The 21,734-nt window shown below is 45.7% G+C and overlaps 1 protein-coding gene across 1 annotated transcript in view; it reads left to right on the top strand.

The window, feature by feature from the left end:
* The first annotated feature begins 15,938 nt into the window (after positions 1–15,938).
* The window catches only part of LOC141022866 (uncharacterized), a 37,384-nt gene continuing 31,588 nt past the window's right edge, over positions 15,939–21,734 (top strand). Inside the window, exons 1-5 of the mRNA XM_073499140.1 lie at positions 15,939–16,301; positions 16,941–17,177; positions 17,331–17,818; positions 17,906–18,069; positions 19,277–19,338. Coding sequence (XP_073355241.1) covers positions 15,939–16,301; positions 16,941–17,177; positions 17,331–17,818; positions 17,906–18,069; positions 19,277–19,338 — 1,314 coding nt within the window. The remainder of the gene's footprint in view (positions 16,302–16,940; positions 17,178–17,330; positions 17,819–17,905; positions 18,070–19,276; positions 19,339–21,734) is intronic.

The following is a 21,734-nucleotide window of genomic DNA, read 5'->3' as shown; positions in this document are numbered from 1 at the left end:
ATGAACGAGGGAATGCCTTATTTGCAAATGTGGAGAGTGGTGTGGGTATCTTTTTGCAAAATTGCCACAGTTTCCTTCCTATCCGTCGGATATAAATCGGATGGCCTATATTGCAGGATGGCAGGAACACCATCATCACCAACTCTGTTTTTTATAAGAGTAGGGATATGTAAGTGTCACTGCCCCCCCCCCCCCGACACACACACCCACACCCACACCCACACAACCACACACACACACTTCCCAACACCGAAGGAGTAGGGTGACACCTCGATCTTGATACTAATCTATCGACTGGCTTCTCTCTCAAACACACACACACGCACACACACTACTCGACACCGAAGGAGTAGGGCGGTAGCTCGATCTTGATAGTAATCTATCTACTCCTCTTTCAAACACACACACACATACACACACACTCGCTAGTTGTGCCTCTATGCCTACCGCGCACACTCTCGATACGTCTTTCTCTCCCTCCCCTCCCCCCACCCCAACAATGACAGCAGAAGGGTGACAACTCGATCTGATCATAATCTGACAATTGGTTTCTCTCTCGAACATTGTGTCTCTGTGCCTTGCTCGGTAGCCCCTTTGATATGTGGACTTCTCGCGCGCGCACAGCTGTAGTGACGATGATGCTGAACCCAGTGTGCCTCATTTTTACCGGCCTCATGTGATAGTTTTCACCCTGTTTTATGTTAATTAACAAGGCAACCTTTTCTTTGTTACTACTAGTGAATCTGAAATCATTCGGGGCAGACATAAAATATATCACTTCAACCCAATTATCGCAGTAACTATTTTAAAAGAAACTAGCTAGATGCCCGTGCGTTGCACAGAACATCAAGATGCATTTGTATGAGTAGTTTATCTTGTGAGAGAAAAGGATGAACGAGGGAAGGCCGAGTTGCGAACGTGGAGAGGGGTGTGGGTATATTTTTGCAAAATTGTCATAGTTTTCTTCCTATCCGTTAGATATAAATCCGACGGCCTATATTGCAGGATGGCACGCACACCATCATCACCAACTCTGTTTTCTACTCCCTCCGTTCCTAAATATTTGTCTTTTTAGAGATTTCAACAAGTGACTACATATGGAGCAAAATGAGTGAATCTACACTCTAAAATATGTCTACATACACATCCGTATGTGGTAGTCCATTTGAAATCTGAAAAAGACAAATATTTAGGAACGGATGGAGTATAAGAGTAGACATGGAGATATATCTCCAGCATGGTCTACAACAAAAATGTGCTGGACTGGTTAGCGTCGGATGCTCGCAACGCGATGACATGAGTTCGAATTCTGTCTTTAACTTTAGATTTTTATATTATATATTACTTATTTAATATATACTTCTTTCGCTACTGTACTGACAGTGGAACCCACAGAGTACTTAGAATACAAGATTAAGGATGGACTTGTTTCTTTTTAAATTTCTGTACGAAGCTGTAGCCACCCTGCAAGTCACGTGTACACTGTACATGCAATTAACTTTTTATAGAGGGACAATCATACACGCAATTAACTCAAATGGATTGGATGTCACTCTATTATTTCCAGCATAAGAGCATCTCCAACGGCAGCCGGCAAATTTCCTCCCGCTTCCTTCCGTGGAGGACGACATCAAACGCCAGCGGCATACATTTTCACAACTCTAACCAACCAGATGAAATTCATGCAAACACAGACTGATTTCATATAAGCATGAAGGATTTCGTATAAAAAAGCTGAATCTTCATATAAACATGATGGATTTCATTACATTTACATGAACTAAGCGGTGCCAATCCGGCTCTCTTGGTATAATTAATACTCCCTCCGTCCGGAAATACTTGTCCTAGAAATGGATGTATCTAAACTTATTTTAGTTATAGATACATACAATTTATCCATTCTTAGAACAAAAATTTCCCCGCCAGCTGGAGAGGGAGTACATAATCTAAATGGCCGCCCGCGGATCCCTTTGTCTTCCTCACGTCCGGCAGACACTTTGCGGGGTCGACGAAGGTCCTCGGAAGAGACGAAGAAGCAAAGAAACCACCTGAATGCGTAGTCGTCGCCTCGGTGGTGGCCTTCATGGGACCCTAGTGGCAGCGGCCTCCCGTATTCTACTTCTCCTCGATGATGGCGGCGGACACGGAGAAGCTGGCCACCGACTCGTCGCTCTCCACGCACCCGGCTTCTGTCTCTGCCTGCGTGGCGCTGCCGCAGGCACGGGAGCCGCGCCCACAAACATGGGAGGCGCGACACTGCAGACACTTGTGGAGCGGTACGACGCGGCAGCTGCTACCTCTTGAGCAAATATGTGATAGAGCATATCGTATCACGGGATTTGGATGCACCGGCGAAGTTTGCACCAACTCTCAAGGTGAGAAAGGGCAATGCACGGTACCGAAGAGGCTAGCAATGATGAAAGGGTGAGAGTGCGTATAATCCATGGACTCAACATTAGTCATAAAGAACTCACATACTTATTGCAAAAATCTACAAGTCATCAAAAACCAAGCACTACGCGCATGCTCCTAGGGGGATAGATTGGTAGGAAAAGACCATCGCTCGTCCCCGACCGCCACTCATAAGGAGGACAATAAAAGAACACCTCATGTTTCAAATTTGTTACATAACGTTTACCATACGTGCATGCTACGGGACTTGCAAACTTCAACACAAGTATTTCTCAAATTCACAACTACTCAACTAGCACAACTTTAATATCACTACCTCCATATCTCAAAACAATCATCAAGCATCAAACTTCTCTTACTATTCAACACACTCATAAGAAAGTGTTTACTAGTCTTGAATACCTAGCATATTAGGATTAAGAAAATTACCATGATGTTTAAGACTCTCAAAATAATATAAGTGAAGCATGAGAGAACAATAGTTTCTATAAAACAAATCCACCACCGTGCTCTAAAAGATATAAGTGAAGCACTAGAGCAAAAACTATATAGCTCAAAAGATATAAGTGAAGCACTAGAGCAAAAACTATATAGCTCAAAAGATATAAGTGAAGCACATAGAATATTCTAATCAATTCCGAATCATGTGTGTCTCTCATCAAAAGGTGTGTACAGCAAAGATGATTGTGATAAACTAACAAACAAAGACTCAAATAATACAAGACGGTCCAAGCAAAACACATATCATGTGGTGAATAAAAATATAGCTCCAAGTAAGTTACCGATGGAAGTAGACAAAAGAGGGGATGCCTTCCGGGGCATCCCCAAGCTTTGGCTTTTTGGTGTCCTCAGATTATATTGGGGTGCCATGGGCATCCCCAAGCTTAGACTCTTGCCACTCCTTGTTCCATAATCCATCAAATCTTTTACCCAAAACTTGAAAACTTCACAACACAAAACTTAACAGAAAATCTCGTGAGCTCCGTTAGCGAAAGAAAACAAAACACCACTTTAAGGTACTGTAATGAACTCATTCTTTATTTATATTGGTGTTAAACCTACTGTATTCCAACTTCTCTATTGTTTATAAACTATTTTACTAGCCATAGATTCATCAAAATAAGCAAACAACACACGAAAAACAGAATCTGTCAAAAACAGAACAGTCTGTAGTAATCTGTAACTAAAGCAAACTTCTGGAACTCAAAACAGCCAAAATAGGAGGACCTAGCATTTTTTTATTGATCAGCAGCAATTGGAATCAATAATTTATCACGTTCTGGTGATTTTTAACAATTATTTTCGTGAACAGAAAGTTTCTAGAATTTTCTGCAAGATCAAATAACTATCATCCAAGAAGATCCTATAGGTTAAACTTGGCACAAACACTAATTAAAACATAAAATCACATATAACCAGAGGCTAGAGCAAATATTTATTCCTAAACAGAAGCAAAAACTAAAAAACTAAAAATAAAATTGGGTTGCCTCCCAACAAGCGCTATCGTTAAACGCCCCTAGCTAGGCATAAAAGCAAGGATAGATCTAGGTATCGCCATAGTAATAGGATAGATCATTAAAACTCATTTCATATTCTCTACGTTCAGCTGCAAGTTTTCTTTGAGGTAAGCAAAAGTAATCAAAAGGGCTAAATTTAATGGGACAAAAGTCGCCAAGATCAATTTTAGGAGGTATAGGTTCCTCTTTCGGCCCTTCGTATTGCACTACCAATTCATCTTTATAAGCATTCTTTTGACAGAACTTTGTGAGCCTATACTCAAGAGAATATCCTAGCTCATTATTTCGAATAGCAAAATCATTATTAAGTCCAGAAATTCTATCAACTAGAACTTTGGTAAGAACCTTTTTTCTAAGGTTCTCATTAAAAGCAACATAGTCTAGAGATTGAAAACGCATTATTTCCTCTTGATCAAATAGGATAGTTTCTTTGGGAGGACGGCCAACGTCCACCCTATAATGCGCAAAGATTTCTTTGGCCTCTTTTATTATAAATCTAAACTCATGAGCCAAAAAGATAGTAGCGGCACGCTTAACAGAAGAATGCTCAATATTAGAAAATTCTAGGAAAATCCTTTGTATGCAAGGGTGCATGTGCATAAATTGTCTTTCAAGTTCAACTACAAGCATGGTGATAGCGTCCGCAAGACTACTAGTTCTATGAAGAATAGAACTACCCATAGTAGGCAAAGCGCCGGCACAAGTAAAGAAATCTTGAATAACCCCTTTTCCAATAATATTACCACTACCAATTCGGAATTTCTTTGTATGCAAGATAGGGGGATCTTCAGCAGAAGCATCAGGATTTTCCATGTTATTACTATTGTCCATATTGACAAAAGTTTCCCCAATTTTAGACATAACAGCAGAAAGTGCGAGGAGCAAAAAGAAACAAGGAGGCAAGCGGAGAAGAGAGAGCGAATAAAACGGCAAGGGTGAAGTGGGGGAGAGGAAAACGAGAGGCAAATGGCAAATATGATATAAACCCCATCTTGTTATCCTCGATGGCAACAATACAATACGTGCCTTGCTGCCCCTACTGTCACTGGGAAAGGACACCGCAAGATTGAACCCAAAGCTAAGCACTTCTCCCATTGCAAGGAAGATCAATCGAGTAGGCGAAACCAAACTGATAATTCGAAGAGACTTGCAAAGATAACCAATCATACATAAAAGAATTCAGAGAAGATTCAAATATTGTTCATAGATAAACTTGATCATAAACCCACAATTCATCGGTCTCAACAAACACACCGCAAAAGAAGATTACATCGAATAGATCTCCACGAGAGAGGGGGAGAACGTTGTATTGAGATCCAAAAAGAGAGAAGAAGCCATCTAGCTAATAACTATGGACCCGAAGGTCTGAGGTAAACTACTCACACATCATCGGAGAGGCTATGGTGTTGATGTAGAAGCCCTCCGTGATCGATGCCCCCTCCGGCGGAGCTCCGGAAAAGGCCCCAAGATGGGATCTCACGGGTACAGAAGGTTGCGGCGGTGGAATTAGGTTTTTGGCTCCGTATCTGGTAGTTTGGGGGTACGTAGGTATATATAGGAGGAAGAAGTATGTCGGTGGAGCAACGTGGGGCCCATGAGGGTGGAGGGCGTGCCTTGGAGGGGTAGGCGCGCCCCCTACCTCGTGCCTTCCTGGTTGATGTCTTGACGTAGGGTCCAAGTCCTCTAGATCACGTTCGTTCCGAAAATCACGTTCCCGAAGGTTTCATTCCGTTTGGACTCAGTTTGATATTCTTTTTCTGCGAAACTCTGAAATAGGCAAAAAACAACAATTCTGGGCTGGGCCTCCGGTTAATTGGTTAGTCCCAAAAATAATATAAAAGTGTATAATAAAGCCCATTAATGTCCAAAACAGAATATAATATAGCATGGAACAATAAAAAAAATTATAGATACGTTGGAGACGTATCAGCAGCGACGATGCCCGTATCGATGTGCTCGCCGCTATGCTGGCGTGGAGCAACTCGCCACTCCTCATCGAGCTGAACTGGAGTGGCGAGTTGCTGAACCACTCACCTGCTTGGGGCGGCAACTGGCTCCATCGGGCCAAGCGAGGTTGGTGAAGCACCGAGCGGCCTCGCCCGTATCCGGAGGGCTCGGCGGGCCACCCAGCCGGGTAATATGCCGGAGAACGGCTCCTCGGAAGCCATCGAAAGAGTGGAGAAAAGGGTGAAGGAGGAGATGGGGGAGCGGCGGAGGGGTGCGATTCTTGCCCGCTGTCTGTCTGGCCTCGTGTAAATAGAGGGCGGACGGTAGGATCTTGGCCGGCGTCTGGTGCTACCTCTTGAGCACTGCGTTGGTTTTCCCTTGAAGAGGAAAGGGTGATGCAGTAAAGTAGCGTAAGTATTTCCCTTAGTTTTTGAGAACCAAGCTATCAATCCAGTAGGAGACCACGCTCGAGTCCCACGCACCTACACAAACAAATAAGAACCTCGCAACCAACGCGATAAAGGGGTTGTCAATCCCTTCACAGTCACTTACGAGAGTGAGATCTGATAGAGATGATAAGATAATATTTTTGGTATTTTTATGATAAAGAGTAAAAGTAAAGAAAGCAAAATAAACGGCAAAAGAAATAGCTTGTTGTCGGCAGATTAATATGATGGAAAATAGACCCGGGGGCCATAGGTTTCACTAGTGGCTTCTCTCAAGATAGCATAAGTATTGCGGTGGGTAAACGAATTACTGTCGAGCAATTGATAGAATTGAGCATAGTTATGAGAATATCTAGGTATGATCATGTATATAGGCATCATGTCCGTGACAAGTAGACCAACTCCTGCCTGCATATACTACTATTACTCCACACATCGACCGCTATCCAGCATGCATCTAGAGTATTAAGTTCATAAGAATAGAGTAACGCTTTAAGCAAGATGACATGATGTAGAGGGATAAACTCATGCAATATAATATAAACCCCATCTTTTTATCCTCGATGGCAACAATACAATACGTGCCGTTTCCCCTACTGTCATTGGGATCGAGCACCGCAAGATTGAACCCAAAGCTAAGCACTTCTCCCATTGCAAGAAAGATCAATCTAGTAGGCCAAACCAAACTGATAATTCAAAGAGACTTGCAAAGATAACCAATCATACATAAAAGAATTCAGAGAAGATTCAAATATTGTTCATAGATAATCTTGATCATAAACCCACAATTCATCGGATCTCGACAAACAAACCGCAAAAAGAAGAGTTACATCAAATAGATCTCCAAGAGAATCGAGGAGAACTTTGTATTGAGATCCAAAGGGAGAGAAGAAGCCATCTAGCTAATAACTATGGACCCGAAGGTCTGAAGTAAACTACTCACACATCATCGGAGAGGCTATGGTGTTGATGTAGAAGCCCTCCGTGATCAATGTGTTGGGGAACGTAGTAATTTCAAAAATTTCCTACGCACACGCAAGATCATGGTGATGCATAGCAACGAGAGGGGAGAGTGTTGTCCACGTACCCTCGTAGACCGAAAGGGGAAGCGTTAGCACAACGCGGTTGATGTAGTCGTACGTCTTCACGATCTGACCGATCAAGTACCGAACGCACGGCACCTCCGAGTTCTGCACACGTTCAACTCGATGATGTCGCTCGAACACCGATCCAGCCGAGCTTTGAGGGAGAGTTCCGTCAGCACGACGGCGTGGTGACGATGATGATGTTCTACCAACGCAGGGCTTCGCCTAAGCACCGCTACGATATTATCGAGGTGGATTATGGTGGAGGGGGGCACCGCACACGGCTAAAAGATCAAACGATCAATTGTTGTGTCTATGGGGTGCCCCCTGCCCCCGTATATAAAGGAGCAAGGGAGGAGGAGGCCGGCCCTAGGAGGGGCGCGCCAAGGGAGTAGGATTCCTACTCCTAGTTGGAGTAGGTTTCCTCCTTTCCTAGTCCAACTAGGAGAAGGGGGGAAAGGGGGGAAGAGGAGAAGGAAGGGAGAGGGGGGCCGCTCCCCAAACCCCTTGTCCAATTCGGACTGGGCTCGGGAGGGGCGCGCGCCACCTCCTGGCTGCTGCCTCTCCTTCCCACTAAGGCCCATTAAGGCCCAATACTTCTTTCCCGTATTCCCGTAACTCCTCGATACTCCAAAAAATACCCGAATCACTCGGAACCTTTCCGATGTCCGAATATAGTCGTCCAATATATCGATCTTTACGTCTCGATCATTTCGAGACTCCTCGTCATGTCCCCGATCTCATCCGGGACTCCGAACTACCTTCGGTACATCAAAACACATAAACTCATAATATAACCGTCATCGAACTTTAAGCGTGCGGACCCTACGGGTTCGAGAACTATGTAGACATGACCGAGACACGTCTCCGGTCAATAACCAATAGCGGAACCTGGATGCTCATGTTGGCTCCCACATATTCTACGAAGATCTTTATCGGTCAGACGCATAACAACATACGTTGTTCCCTTTGTCATCGGTATGTTACTTGCGCGAGATTCGATCGTTGGTATCTCAATACCTAGTTCAATCTCGTTACCGGCAAGTCTCTTTACTTGTTCTGTAATACATCATACGCAACTAACTCATTAGTTGCAATGATTGCAAGGCTTAAGTGATGTGCATTACCGAGTGGGCCCAGAGATACCTCTCCGACAATCGGAGTGACAAATCCTAATCTCGAAATACGCCAACCCAACTAGTACCTTCGGAGACACCTGTAGAGCATCTTTATAATCACCCAGTTACGTTGTGACGTTTGGTAGCACACAAAGTGTTCCTCCGGTAAACGGGAGTTGCATAATCTCATAGTCATGGGAACATGTATAAGTCATGAAGAAAGCAATAGCAACATACTAAACGATCAAGTGCTAAGCTAACGGAATGGGTCAAGTCAATCATATCATTCTCCTAATGATGTGATCCCGTTAATCAAATGACAACTCATGTCTATGGCTAGGAAACTCAACCATCTTTGATTAACGAGCTAGTCAAGTAGAGGCATACTAGTGACACTATGTTTGTCTATGTATTCACACATGTATCAAGTTTCCGGTTAATACAATTCTAGCATGAATAATAAACATTTATCATGAAATAAGGAAATAAATAATAACTTTATTATTGCCTCTAGGGCATATTTCCTTCACAATGCCCCCTCCGGCAGAGCGCCGGAAAAGGCCCCAAGATGGGATCTCACGGGTACAGAAGGTTGCGGCGTTGGAAATAGGGTTTTGGCTCCTCTGCTGATGGTTTGGGGGTACGTAGGTATATATAGGAGGAAGAAGTAGGTCGGTGGAGCTACGAGGGGCCCACGAGGGTGGAGGGCGCGCCCAGGGGGGTAGGCTCGCCCCCTGCCTCGTGGCCTCCTCGTTGATTGCTTGATGTCCACTCCAAGTCCTCTGGATCACGTTTGTTTCGAAAATCACATTCCCGAAGGTTTTATTCCGTTTGGACTCCGTTTGATATTCCTTTTCTGCGAAACACTGAAATAGGCAAAAAACAGCAATTTGGGCTGGGCCTCCGGTTAATAGGTTAGTCCCAAAAATAATATAAAAGTGTATAATAAAGCCCATTAATCATCCAAAACAGAATATATAATAGCATGGAACAATAAAAAATTATAGATACGTTGGAGACGTACCAAGCATCCCAAGCTTAATTCCTGCTCGTCCTCGAGTAGGCAAATGATAAAAAATAGAATTTTTGATGTGGAATGCTACTTAGCATAATTTTCAATGTAATTCTCTTTTTGTGGTATGAATATTCAGATCCGAAAGATTCAAGATAAAAGTTTAATATTGACATAAAAGTAATAATATTTCAAGCATACTAACTAAGCAATTATGTCTTCTCAAAATAACATGGCCAAATAATGTTCATCCCTACAAAATCATATAGTTTGGTCATGCTCCATTTTCGTCACACAAGAATGCTCTCATCGTGCACAACCCCGATGACAAACCAAGCAATTGTTTCATACTTTAGTAATCTCAAACTTTTTTCAACTTTCATGCAATACATGAGCGTGAGCCATGGATATAGCACTATGGGTGGAATAGAATATGATGATGGGGGTTATGTGGAGACACTACTAGGAAAAGGGCTATAGATGGAATGGCCACTAATGGTGCACCAGACATGTGGTGCGCCATTGCTATGTAGCAGTGGCGCACCGTGTGCTGGTGCGCCATTAGTGTGAAAAACACTAATGGCGCACCAGACACGCGGTGCGCCATTAGTAACAATTTTTTTTTATTTTGCCAGACATACTAATGGCGCACCAGGACATAGTGCGCCATTACTAGTTGTAACTAGTAATGGCGCACCAGCAACATAGTGCGCCACTAAAATATATTTTTTTTACTTTTTTGCAAAACTACTAATGGCGCACCTGGGGCAGTGCGCCATTACTAGTTTAAGCTAGTAATGGCGCACTGCTCCCCCGTGCGCCATTAGTGCTTTTTTGCAAAACTACTAATGGCGCACCACCAGCAGGTGCGCCATTAGTAACCAGGGTTACTAATGGCGCATTATGTGGTGGTGCGCCATTAGTAACCTGGGACGAGCTAGATATTTTGGATAGCCACACCTACCCACTCACTTTCCCCACTTCATTCTCTCCTCCCTCCTCCAAGCTTGTCTCGGCTGCCTCCTCCTCCTCACCTCATTTGCACCATAAATTCATCCAAATTACGTGGTTAAAGCCCCTTTTTTGATAGGTAAGTAAGGGGGAAGATATCTTTATGTTGTTCTCCCTCCAACAACGTGCACATGCACTTTTTATGTCCTAGCTAGATCTATGTATGTTTGTGGTGTTGCATATGTTTGTGGTGTTGCATATATGTTTGTTTTTGCAGGTACCGGTATTTGAAATGCGATAGTTGCCAATATTTTGCCGGAATGTTGATTCATTTCCATTTCGGCGAGAATTTTGGCACTATGCATTCTTTTTGGTCCTATTTTTAGGGAAAGTCATGCCAAATTTTTTCTTGGTTCTAAAATATCGTTTTGCTCTACCCCGCAGGTGACCATGGTCCGCACGATGACCGAAGGCATCATGACTAGGTTTTTGAGATCCGCGAAGGCCGAGATGCTTGAAAAGAACGAGACGGAGATAAGATGTCCGTGTCGAAGATGCAAGCTGAAGAGCCTTATTGCGGACCCGGATTCCGGGCAGGTGCGGGACCACCTGCTCTTGCGTGGTTTCATGGATGGCTATCGGTGGCAAGGTGATGAAGATGACTATGAAGTCGTCCATGGGGGTCGGGCAAGAAATGAGGATGGGCAGCAAGACAACCACCGCGGCTCGGGCGGGCGAGAAGACGAAGAATCTCCAGGACATGATCACGATGGTGATGCTGTACACAGTCATCATGTAGAAGATGCCGGACATGATGATGAGGAAGATGCGGGAGCAGACGAAGGGCATGATCATGAAGATGAAGATGCCAGCGGAGCAGACGACGATGGACCATCAATGGGCTGGGTGCAGGACCCTCATATTCAAGAGCTGCTTCTCAAGCAGACGGATAACGCAAGAGCTGCCGCCCGAGAGAAAGCCAAGCTGGATCAACTGGAGATAGACGCGGTTACTCCATTGTATGAAGGATGCAGGCCCGAGGATACCCGCCTGAAAGTAACGCTCATGGCTCTGGAGATGAAGGTAAAGCACAAAATGACCGACGCATGCTTCGACGAGAACATGTCATTCTGGCACGAACGTCTTCCCAAGGGGAACAAGTGCCCGACCAGTTTCGAGGAGGCGAAGAAAATCGTGTGTCCTCTGGATTTACCGCACGTGAAATACCATGTGTGCATGAACAATTGCATCATTTATCGGGACGAGCACACGGAGTCTACCATATGTCCGGTGTGCGGCGTCACTCGATACAAGAAGAGGAAGAAAGCTCCTCGAAAAGTGGTGTGGTACTTTCCGATCACTCCTCGTCTGCAGCGGTATTTTGCGGACCCTAAGGTAGCAAAGCTCCTGCGTTGGCACGCGGATAGGGAGGAGAAGAAGCGAGAAGATGACGCAAATGATCCAGAGATAAATAAAAAAGACAAGATGCTGAGTCACCCTAAGGATGGGAGCCAGTGGCAAGCGTTGAACTTCGAACACCCAGAATTTGGGAACGATCCAAGGAACATCGTGCTGGGCGCGAGCACCGATGGAGTCAATCCGTTTGGCAGCCAGAGAAGCACACATAGCACCTGGCCTGTGTTTGTGTGGATGTACAACCTTCCCCCTGGTTGTGCATGAAGAGGAAGTACATTCACATGAGTATGCTAATTGAAGGGCCGAAACAACCAGGGAACGAGATCAATCTGTATCTGGGGCTGCTGGAAGAGGAGCTAGACACGCTGTGGAAAATGCCAGCCAATATGTGGGACGCCGCAGAGAAAGAATATTTCCCTATGAGAGCCGCACTGCTCACGACGGTGCACGACTATCTCGGTTTCGGATATCTCGCGGGGCAGGTGGTCCACGGATTTTCTGGATGTGTCAGGTGCATGGATGACACAACGTATCGCCAGCTAGATAGAGATCCCGGGTCTTCGAAAACCGTGTTCATGGGACTAAATTTGCAAAAAAAGCAAATTTGATTATATTTGCAAATAACAAATTTGATGATATTTTTTAAAAAATCATTACTGTTTTTATAAAAAAAATATTACTGTTATGATTTAAACAAGTTTGAACATATTTAAACACAAATAAATATCAAACAGCATTTTAAATGCATAAAAACAAAAATTGGGGAGCCTGGGAATCGAACCCAGGACCTCCTAGTGTGTGTGTTGCGTGCTGACCAGTCGGGCTAGTGGGCGTGTTCTGATGGAGATAGGGTTAGGTGGAATATAACCTGACCAGTCGGGCTAGTAAGTAAAACAAAATTCTAATGTCGCACCAGGGGGAGGTGCGCCATTAGAATCGACGTACTTATGGCGCACCAGGGGGAGGTGCGCCATTAGAATCGCTTGTTCCCCTCGCACTGTCGCCTCCCTCCCTCCCTCGCTCGCCAGATCCCCCACTCCTCGACCCCAACCGTACGCCGCCGCCCGCTTGCTCCGCCCCCTCCGTCCGCCGCGCCTGCACGTCGTCCGCCGCTGTGGTCTTGCGCTGCCTCGACGCCGCCGCCCCGACCCCCGCCGGACTCCACCCCCGCCCCAGCACGTACGTCCCTCCCTCCCTTCCCCCATCCCCCTAGCTTCTCCTCCTCCTCCTCCTCTCACCACCCGTGCCTTCTTCTGCTCGGAAGGTCAAGAAGGCGGCCAAGGACGCCGACGACATCACGGGCCCCTTCCTCCGGATCGCCGCCCGCAGCCTCCTCGACGCCGGCGTCCTCTAGGTGATTCCTCCTCTCTCCTCCCCTCCTTCCCCCTAGGTTTCTCTCCCCGCCGGCGTCCTCTAGGTTTTTCATGATGTACACTCAAAACTAATGACTCTGAATCTCTGCTACTGAAAATGTGACATTTTCAGATATGACATTGTTTGGACATTTGTAAAATCCAGTGCTTGTGTATCTGCTGTTGTTGGATTAACAATTATGAATAGCACATCCTAGGACATGAACTAGAATTATGAACAGGACATCCTAGGAGTAGATGAACATTTTGTGGTTCTGCTAGGACTTGCTCCAGATTTTTTAACCCTAGGATTTCTTTTCTTTTAGTTCTTTTCTTACAGAAAATTTACTGAAAATTCAGAAACTTGGAGTAACCTGTGGACTGTACTTTTGTGATCTCCTACTCGTGAATCTTACTACTACAAGCACAAGCAGTACAAATAAGGCTAGAATTTACTCTGAATTTTGACAGTAAGAAGAAGAATGAAAATGCAAGGAGTAAATAAGAATAAGAATAAGAATTTTACTTATGATATGATGATGAGGCACATCACTAGCAGACAACTGCCAAGAATGCAGGACTATTTTACTCTGCCTAAGAATATGCATGTCTTGTTTTCTCGTTATGGATATTGTGTAGTACTACATATCTTGTTTTTTTGTAATATAATGCTTACCAAAGGTTTCAATATTTTGCTGTTACCATTGTTCTTTGAGCATAATTCTTTTTCATTTCCTACTATCCTTATTCTAATTCTCTTAAATTGCTATGTTGTGTGTAATAGAATTAGATCTTGGATCTGCTAATGGACTTTGGGAGTTTGTTTACCTGGCACCATTCAGTCAAGTAGCCATTCATGTGAACTTTTATTTTGTCCATATGAAAGCAGAGGACCATATGGTCTGTGGCCTTTTCATCCATTATTTACACTGTGAATCCAACACCAGTGGTGCTGCTTTGTTTCTGTGATCACATTGTGGTGCCCGGCACATTTGCCCCATCACTTCGTTACCCCTTTCTCCTGAAATGTTGATTAATTTCCGTTTCGGTTGAGATTGGGGCCCTCCTAGGTCAAGAAAATTAGCAAAGGTCATGCCCAATTTTCTTGACCTAGAAGGTGCCCGATTCTCAACCGAAACAAAAATTAATCAGCATGTATCTTGACATCAACCAATAGTAGTGATCTAGTGCTTTAGTGGTTGGATTAGTTTAGTATTTTTTCACACACTCAGACACCCTTGCTTGCCATGTGTGTGAGAGAGATAGTGAGAGGAGACAAGAAGAAGGGGGTTAGGAAGATGTTGCCTGCTCATCAAAGCTAACCATCTCCCCCTTTTCACCCCTTTTCCTTTCTCTTTTGTGGGTTGCAAGGAAGCTACTGGTTCCATCCCACAACACCTAGCAACAACACACTAACAGGTTCCATCCCAAAACACCTAGGCAATATCACAAACATCTCTCAATTGTTCCTTGACAATAACCATCTTTTTGGCGACATTCCTCGAGAATTAGGTTATTTGGTCAACTTAGAGATCTTGTTCCTTGACAATAACCAACTTTTTGACCAAACTTTTTTCCTATTTAGAGCGAAACATGGCCCACAACGATGAGGCCGGCGGTTCGGGTGGCAAGCAATTCTGGGAGCTGTCCCAGGAGATGGAGGAAGAACCTCACCGCTATGAGGACGCCGCGGAAGACACCGATCCTGACTACACAACCCCTAGTGGCGTCGGGGATGACACCACTGATGGTGCCGCCGAGGATGCCACCACTGATGATGGCGGCGCACGCACAGATGGCAGCCAACCGAAGAGGCAACGGAAGGACCGGCGCCCGAACGTGCTCGGCACCGTCAAGGAGGAATTTACTGAAGTGAACTCCGACGGGCATCCAACGGCGCCCAAACATGTAGTCAAGGGGTACTCGGTTCAGCTCGGGTGCATTCTCCGGAGCACCGTCTCGATCAACACCGAGAACCTAAGGCATAAGGACCGAGGGAATTTGCACTGCCTCCTCTTCACGAAGCTGCACAAACGATACAAGTTCCCCAATGAGTTTGCAAACACACGCCTTTCAGGGAATAAAGTGAACAGTGCCGCCCTCACGAGGATGAGCACGGCCCTGTCTACATGGAGAAGCACGGTGAAGGCAATGATTGAAAAAGGTGATAGTTATGAGAAGATCAAGGCGAAATATCCTTTGATGAGCGAAGATGACTACAAGGAGTTCAAGATCAAGTGCGAGAGCAGCGCAACCTCCGAATCAAGTCAGTGGGGGAAAGAAATGCGGCAGTTGAACTTAGGGGTCCACCAACTCGGTCCCGGCGGTTATAGAGTGGCGGAGCCTATATGGGACAAGGAGGACGCGGAGCGTGCCGAGCAAGGCCTACCGCCCCGCTTCGAGAAATTCCCTGACAAGCAGACCAGGAACTTTGTCAGGGCCCGGTACAAGGAGGACCCGGTAACAAAGGAGCTTACCACGGATCCGAAGACCAAGGCGCTTGAGAAAGTTCTGGTAAGGAATACACCCCCGCGTAATTAGCTACATATATGGTTGCATTCTAGTTAATGAAGCCAAATTTCTAAATGGTTCACATTCCTTCCGCAGGAGGCTGAAAGCAGTAGCGCGGGGTCATCTCAGAGCTCCCCTTTTGACACCCCTTTAAATAGGGCGTTGAACGTAATGAAAAACAAGGATAAGCTCAGTAAGCCGTCGTCAGCTGGTCGTGTGGCCGGCAAAGGCTTGTCCACAAAATGGTCGTCATACTATACCGCTGGTGGGCGAAAGGAGAAAAAGACCAGCTCGGAAAGCCAGTCGCGCGAGGTTCAAGAACTCAAGGCACAAGTGGCGCGGATTCCGGAGATTGTCCAAGAGCAAGTGCAACAACAACTGGGAACGACGCTCACCGCCATTGTGCCTACCTTGATTCAGGGGCTGACGACATGGATTGCGGGCGGCCAACAGGGGCCTCCCCCGGTTCCCAGCTTCACGGCCAGCAACTCGCACAACGCGCAGGCAGCGCCATTGGTGTCTCCGGCGGAGGCGGTATTCGTGTCTCCGGCGCCGGCACGGGCATTGGAGCTTAATGCACCCAGGTGTACGCCGGCCGGCACCTCGCCAGCAAGCGGCCCCTCCGTCAGTTGCACGCGCACGCCTGCCGTTGGCGGTGCCTCGACATTAGCCGAGCTCGACGGCATCATGGTAACTAAGCCTCTCGGCCGATGACTTCATCTCCTTGCCTTTGACTGGGCATCCCTGACGCCCTACATGTTTTCGCAGGGCGCCACCGATGTTCCTTGCACTCTCCTGCACTTCGTGGGCGGCGAGTTGGTCGATGTCGCCAAGGGCAGAATCGTTCAACCGGGCAACCGCGTGTTCCACGGTAATCCGATGCCACCCACCTTCTATAGGGTTGAACTGGTTCGGGTACTGCCAGGCTGCGACGAGTTGTTACCTCCGATTCGACCCGCTGGGGCCGACGAAGATGATGTGATGACCCTCAGCGCCTGTGTAAGCTGGCCCCTGCTTTGGCCGAAGAGCCAGATTCGTTTGGGGGCGGGGGACACCACCCCACAGACAAGACTGCCAGTCGTGCCAGCGCCAAGCCATGGCAAGAACGCCGCAACGCTACCGGACCTGCCGGACATCCCTATGGCACAGGATCCGAACATGCATATGGCACAGGATCCGGACGACGACGACAACGACGACGGTACATTTACCAACGTCGATAAGTACTTTGCCGAACATGGGTACGGTGACGAGTTCTGCGGGCCTCCTTCTCAAGAACCCAATCCTCAAAAAGACGACCACGATCTAGCTGGTACGGCGGAGAAACCCAATTGCAACAGGCGTCGTCTGGCGTTCAGTTCTCAGGAGACGCCTCCAGCTGCCGCCTTCACCGAGCCTCAGATAGCTGAGGTGCCAAATATTGTCAGCCCCAACACGCTCAAGAAGGCGGTCTGTGAGCAGAACTCGATCCCATTACAGCAGATCAAGAAGAAGGGACGGAAACGAAAGAATAACAAGGGCGCCAGTGCGAGCCAACCGGCACCGAGTACGATCCATGCTCAGGACGGACCACCTTCACCTAAGGATATCTCGAGGAGGGTGCATGTGGCGGGTAGGCCGATGCTACCGACAAATATGCTCAATGCTGCAACCGGTGCTATGCGGAGTCTGCATGACAGTGTTCTTTCTTTGGAGAAGCGGCGTCTCAGAGAGAATGATGTGGCATACCCGGTTTTCGTGGCCAAGGTGCCAGAGGGCAAGGGCTTTGTGGATAGCGCCGCCGGGGGTACGATCGTCCTGCGATTTGATGACATCTTTGCTATGCTTAACCTTCATCCGCTGCACTACACCTTCGTTCGACTGTTTTCGCTGAGTATGGAGATGCGGATCATTAGAGACAAGACCCCGGACATTGTGATAGTCGACCCCTTCTACATGCGTGCCAAGATCTTGGGCAGCGCTGGGGACCGGCAAGTCGCGAGTTCACACCTCGAAGGCGTCATTCTGGCAAACCCAGATAAGGATAACTTCCTCGTGCCTTACTTTCCCGAGTAAGTCATCTCCTAACCGCCCCGTAACATATGATTTCTTAGATTTCGATCGTTCTTTTTTTTTCTAACATTCCGTGTTCTGTGCAGTGACACACATTGCACACTCATCCTCTTAAGCCCGAAATATTCCATGGCCACATATCTCGACCCGGACCGTGACTCCAAGATAGACTACACAAATATCAAGAAAGTTCTTGATGATGCTTTCCCCGGCTACGCCGCATCTGGAGGCACCTTTAAGAGGCCAGTTCGTAGGTACGGCAGGCATGTGTTCACCCACAATACGACGTTCCCCTGCGTCAAGCAGCCGCCTGGCGGTCAGAAGGATGCCTACTACGCCCTCCATCACATGCGGGCGATCGTGCGGGACCATAATCACCTTCTGCTACCAAATAATCTCAAAGATTGGGCCGCAAGCTTGGGGGCAATCCAGGACGCGGACATCCGACAAGAATTCTTTCGCATCCAGTCGGAGTTTGCAGAAATCATCCATCAAGATGTCCTTCGTACCTCGGGGCAGTTCTACCTCAAATTTCAACCGTCCAACAGCGAGATAGACACAATGCTACAAATGCAGGCTGACAACGCCCGCGACTTCATGACCATCACGACAGATGGCGGCTTCATCCACGCTCCGATCCCATGAGTCGAGTCGAAAGTTGTGATGCTATGTGTAGTTCTGAAACATTCATTAGCTCATGTTGTAATTAAACTGTAGTGAACTTGTATGTCTCTTTGGTTTGGACAGTCGTTCAACTTAGATGTAATCGATGCTATTTGTTAGTAGGACCATGAATCGTGCTATTAATGTCTTGCTTTTTCTCTTCCGATCCTTTTGTTGCATACTTATATATTGCTTATGTATTGTCTGTTGTTTGGCTAGTGCATAGAGATGCCGTCGTATGTCGTGTACAAGGGTAAGGTTCCCGGAGTCTATGACGACTGGGAGGAGTGTCGGAGACAGGTTCACCGTTTCAGCGGTAACAGTTACAAAGGGTACACCACTAGGGCGGAGGCGGAATCTAGATACGCGCGCTATCTAGCGGGAGAGAGGAGGGAGCGTTGGAGGAACCGGATGAAGACCAGTTTCATCGCGATGATGCTCATCGTGATGACCGCATCTCTCTTCTATGTGATGGTAGTTTAGATGATCGGCATCGACTTGTAATGTGAATACAAACTCGCTACTCGCGGTCTCGAGACTTGTAATGTTCTATCTTCGTTCGGTCTTTTGAATTCGGAGACTAATATGATGAATTATATTCGGAGACTAATCTTCTATTGTATTCGATGAATCTGCTGTTGCTGTGTCCTGCTGCTTATTTTCTGTCCAATAATATATTTTGTAATCTGTGCAAAAATCAGAAAAGAAAAAAAAATCCCTAATATACATACTAATGGCGCATCACGCCAACGTGCGCCATTAGTATGCCAAAGGATACTAATGGCGCATCCCAGAGCAGTGCGCCATTAGTATGCCAGAGGGTACTAATGGCGCATCACCCAGCAGTGTGCCATTAGTATGCCGAAGGATACTAATGGCGCATCACACTGCAGTGCGCCATTAGTATGGCAAAGCACATGGGTATATATGGCCCCCTGGGAGGCATACTAATGGCGCACCGTGGCCTATACTAATGGCGCACTGCCTGGTGCGCCATTAGAGTACCAGATACTAATGGCGCACCAGCGGTGCGCCATTAGTAAAAATTACTAGTGGCGTGATGCTAGTGGCGCACTAGTAGTGCGCCATTAGTAGGCAAAACTGGTGCGCCACTAGTAAGCCTTTTTCTAGTAGTGAGAAGACAAAAAAGGAGATAGTCTCACATTGACGCGGCTAATCAATGAGCTAGGGTGATTCCCATCAATTGATGTCAATGCAAGGAGTAGGGATTGCCATGCAACGGATGCACTAGAGCTATGAATGTATGAAAGCTCAACAAAAGAAACTAAGTGGGTGTGCATCCAACTTGCTTGCTCATGAAGACCTAGGGCATTTGAGGAAGCCCATTGTTGGAATATACAAGCCAAGTTCTATAATGAAAAATTCCCACTAGTATATGAAAATGACAAAACAAGAGACTCTCTATCATAACAATCATGGTGCTACTTTGAAGCACAAGTGTCGAAAACAGGATAGTAGCACTGTCCCTTTTTATTTTCTTCTTTTTTTGGGCCTTTCCTTTTTTTATTTGGCCTTTCTCTTTTTTTTCTTTTTTTGGGGACAATGCTCTATGAATGATGATCATCACACTTCTATTTATTTACAACTCAATGATTACAACTTGTTACTAGAACAAAGTATGACTCTATATGAATGCCTCCGGCGGTGTACCGGGATGGGCAATGAATCAAGAGTGACATGTATGAAATAATATGCATGGTGGCTTTGCCACAAATACAATGTCAACTACATGATCATGCAAGGCAATATGAAATGATGAAACGTGTCATGATAAACGGAATGGTGGAAAGTTGCATGGCAATATATCTCGGAATGGCTATGGAAATGCCATAATAGGTAGGTATGGTGGCTGTTCTGAGGAAGATATAAGGAGGTTTATGTGTGATAGAGCGTATCGTATCACGGGGTTTGCATGCACCGGCGAAGTTTGCACCAACTCTCAAGGTGAGAAAGGGCAATGCACGGTACCGAAGAGGCTAGCAATGATGCAAGGGTGAGAGTGCGTATAATCCATGGACTCAACATTAGTCATAAAGAACTCACATACTTATTGAAAAAATCTACAAGCCATCAAAAACCAAGCACTACGCGCATGATCCTAGGGGAATAGATTGGTAGGAAAAGACCATCGCTTGTCCCCGACCGCCACTCATAAGGAGGACAATCAAAGAACACCTCATGTTTCAAATTTGGTACACAACGTTTACCATACGTGCATGCTACGGGACTTGCAAACTTCAACACAAGTATTTCTCAAATTCACAACTACTCAACTAGCACAACTTTAATATCACTACCTCCATATCTCAAAACAATCATCAAGCATCAAACATCTCTTAGTATTCAACGCACTTATAAGAAAGTTTTTACTAATCTTGGATGCCTATCATATTATGACTAATTTCTCAATTTAAGCAAATTACCATGCTGTTTTGTAGGACTCTCAAAATGATGTAAGTGAAGCATGAGAGAACAATAGTTTCTATAAAACAAAACCACCGCCGTGCTCTAGAATATATAAGTGAAGCACTAGAGCAAAAATTATATAGCTCAAAAGATATAAGTGAAGCACATAGAGTATTCTAATAAATTCCGAATCATGTGTGTCTCTCTCAAAAGGTGTGTACAGCAAGGATGATTGTGGTAAACTAAAAATCCAAGACTCAAATCATACAAGACGCTCCAATCAAAACACATATCATGTGGTGAATAAAAATATAGCTCCAAGTAAAGTTACCGATGGACGAAGACGAAAGAGGGGATGCCTTCCGGGGCATCCCCAAGCTTTGGCTTTTTGGTGTCCTTAGATTTACCTTGGGGTGCCTTGGGAATCCCCAAGCTTAGGCTCTTGCCACTCCTTGTTCCATAATCCATCAAATCCTTGCCCAAAACTTGAAAACTTCACAACACAAAACTTAACAGAAAATCTCGTGAGCTCCGTTAGCGAAAGAAAACAAAACACCACTTCAAGGTACTGTATTGAACTCATTATTTATTTATATTGGTGTTAAACCTACTGTATTACAACTTCTCTATGGTTCATAAACTCTTTTACTAGCCATATATTCATCAAAATAAGCAAACAACACACGAAAAACAGAATCTGTCAAAAACAGAACAGTCTGTAGTGATCTGTAACTAACGTAAACTTCTGGAACTCATAAAAATCTACCAAAATAGGATGACCTAAATAATTTGTTTATTGATCTGCTGCAATTGGAATCAGTATTT

Source organism: Aegilops tauschii, chromosome 5 (assembly GCF_002575655.3).
Source record: "Aegilops tauschii subsp. strangulata cultivar AL8/78 chromosome 5, Aet v6.0, whole genome shotgun sequence".
NCBI classification, from domain to species: domain Eukaryota; kingdom Viridiplantae; phylum Streptophyta; class Magnoliopsida; order Poales; family Poaceae; genus Aegilops; species Aegilops tauschii.
This window is presented reverse-complemented; position numbering and strand designations above follow the sequence as displayed.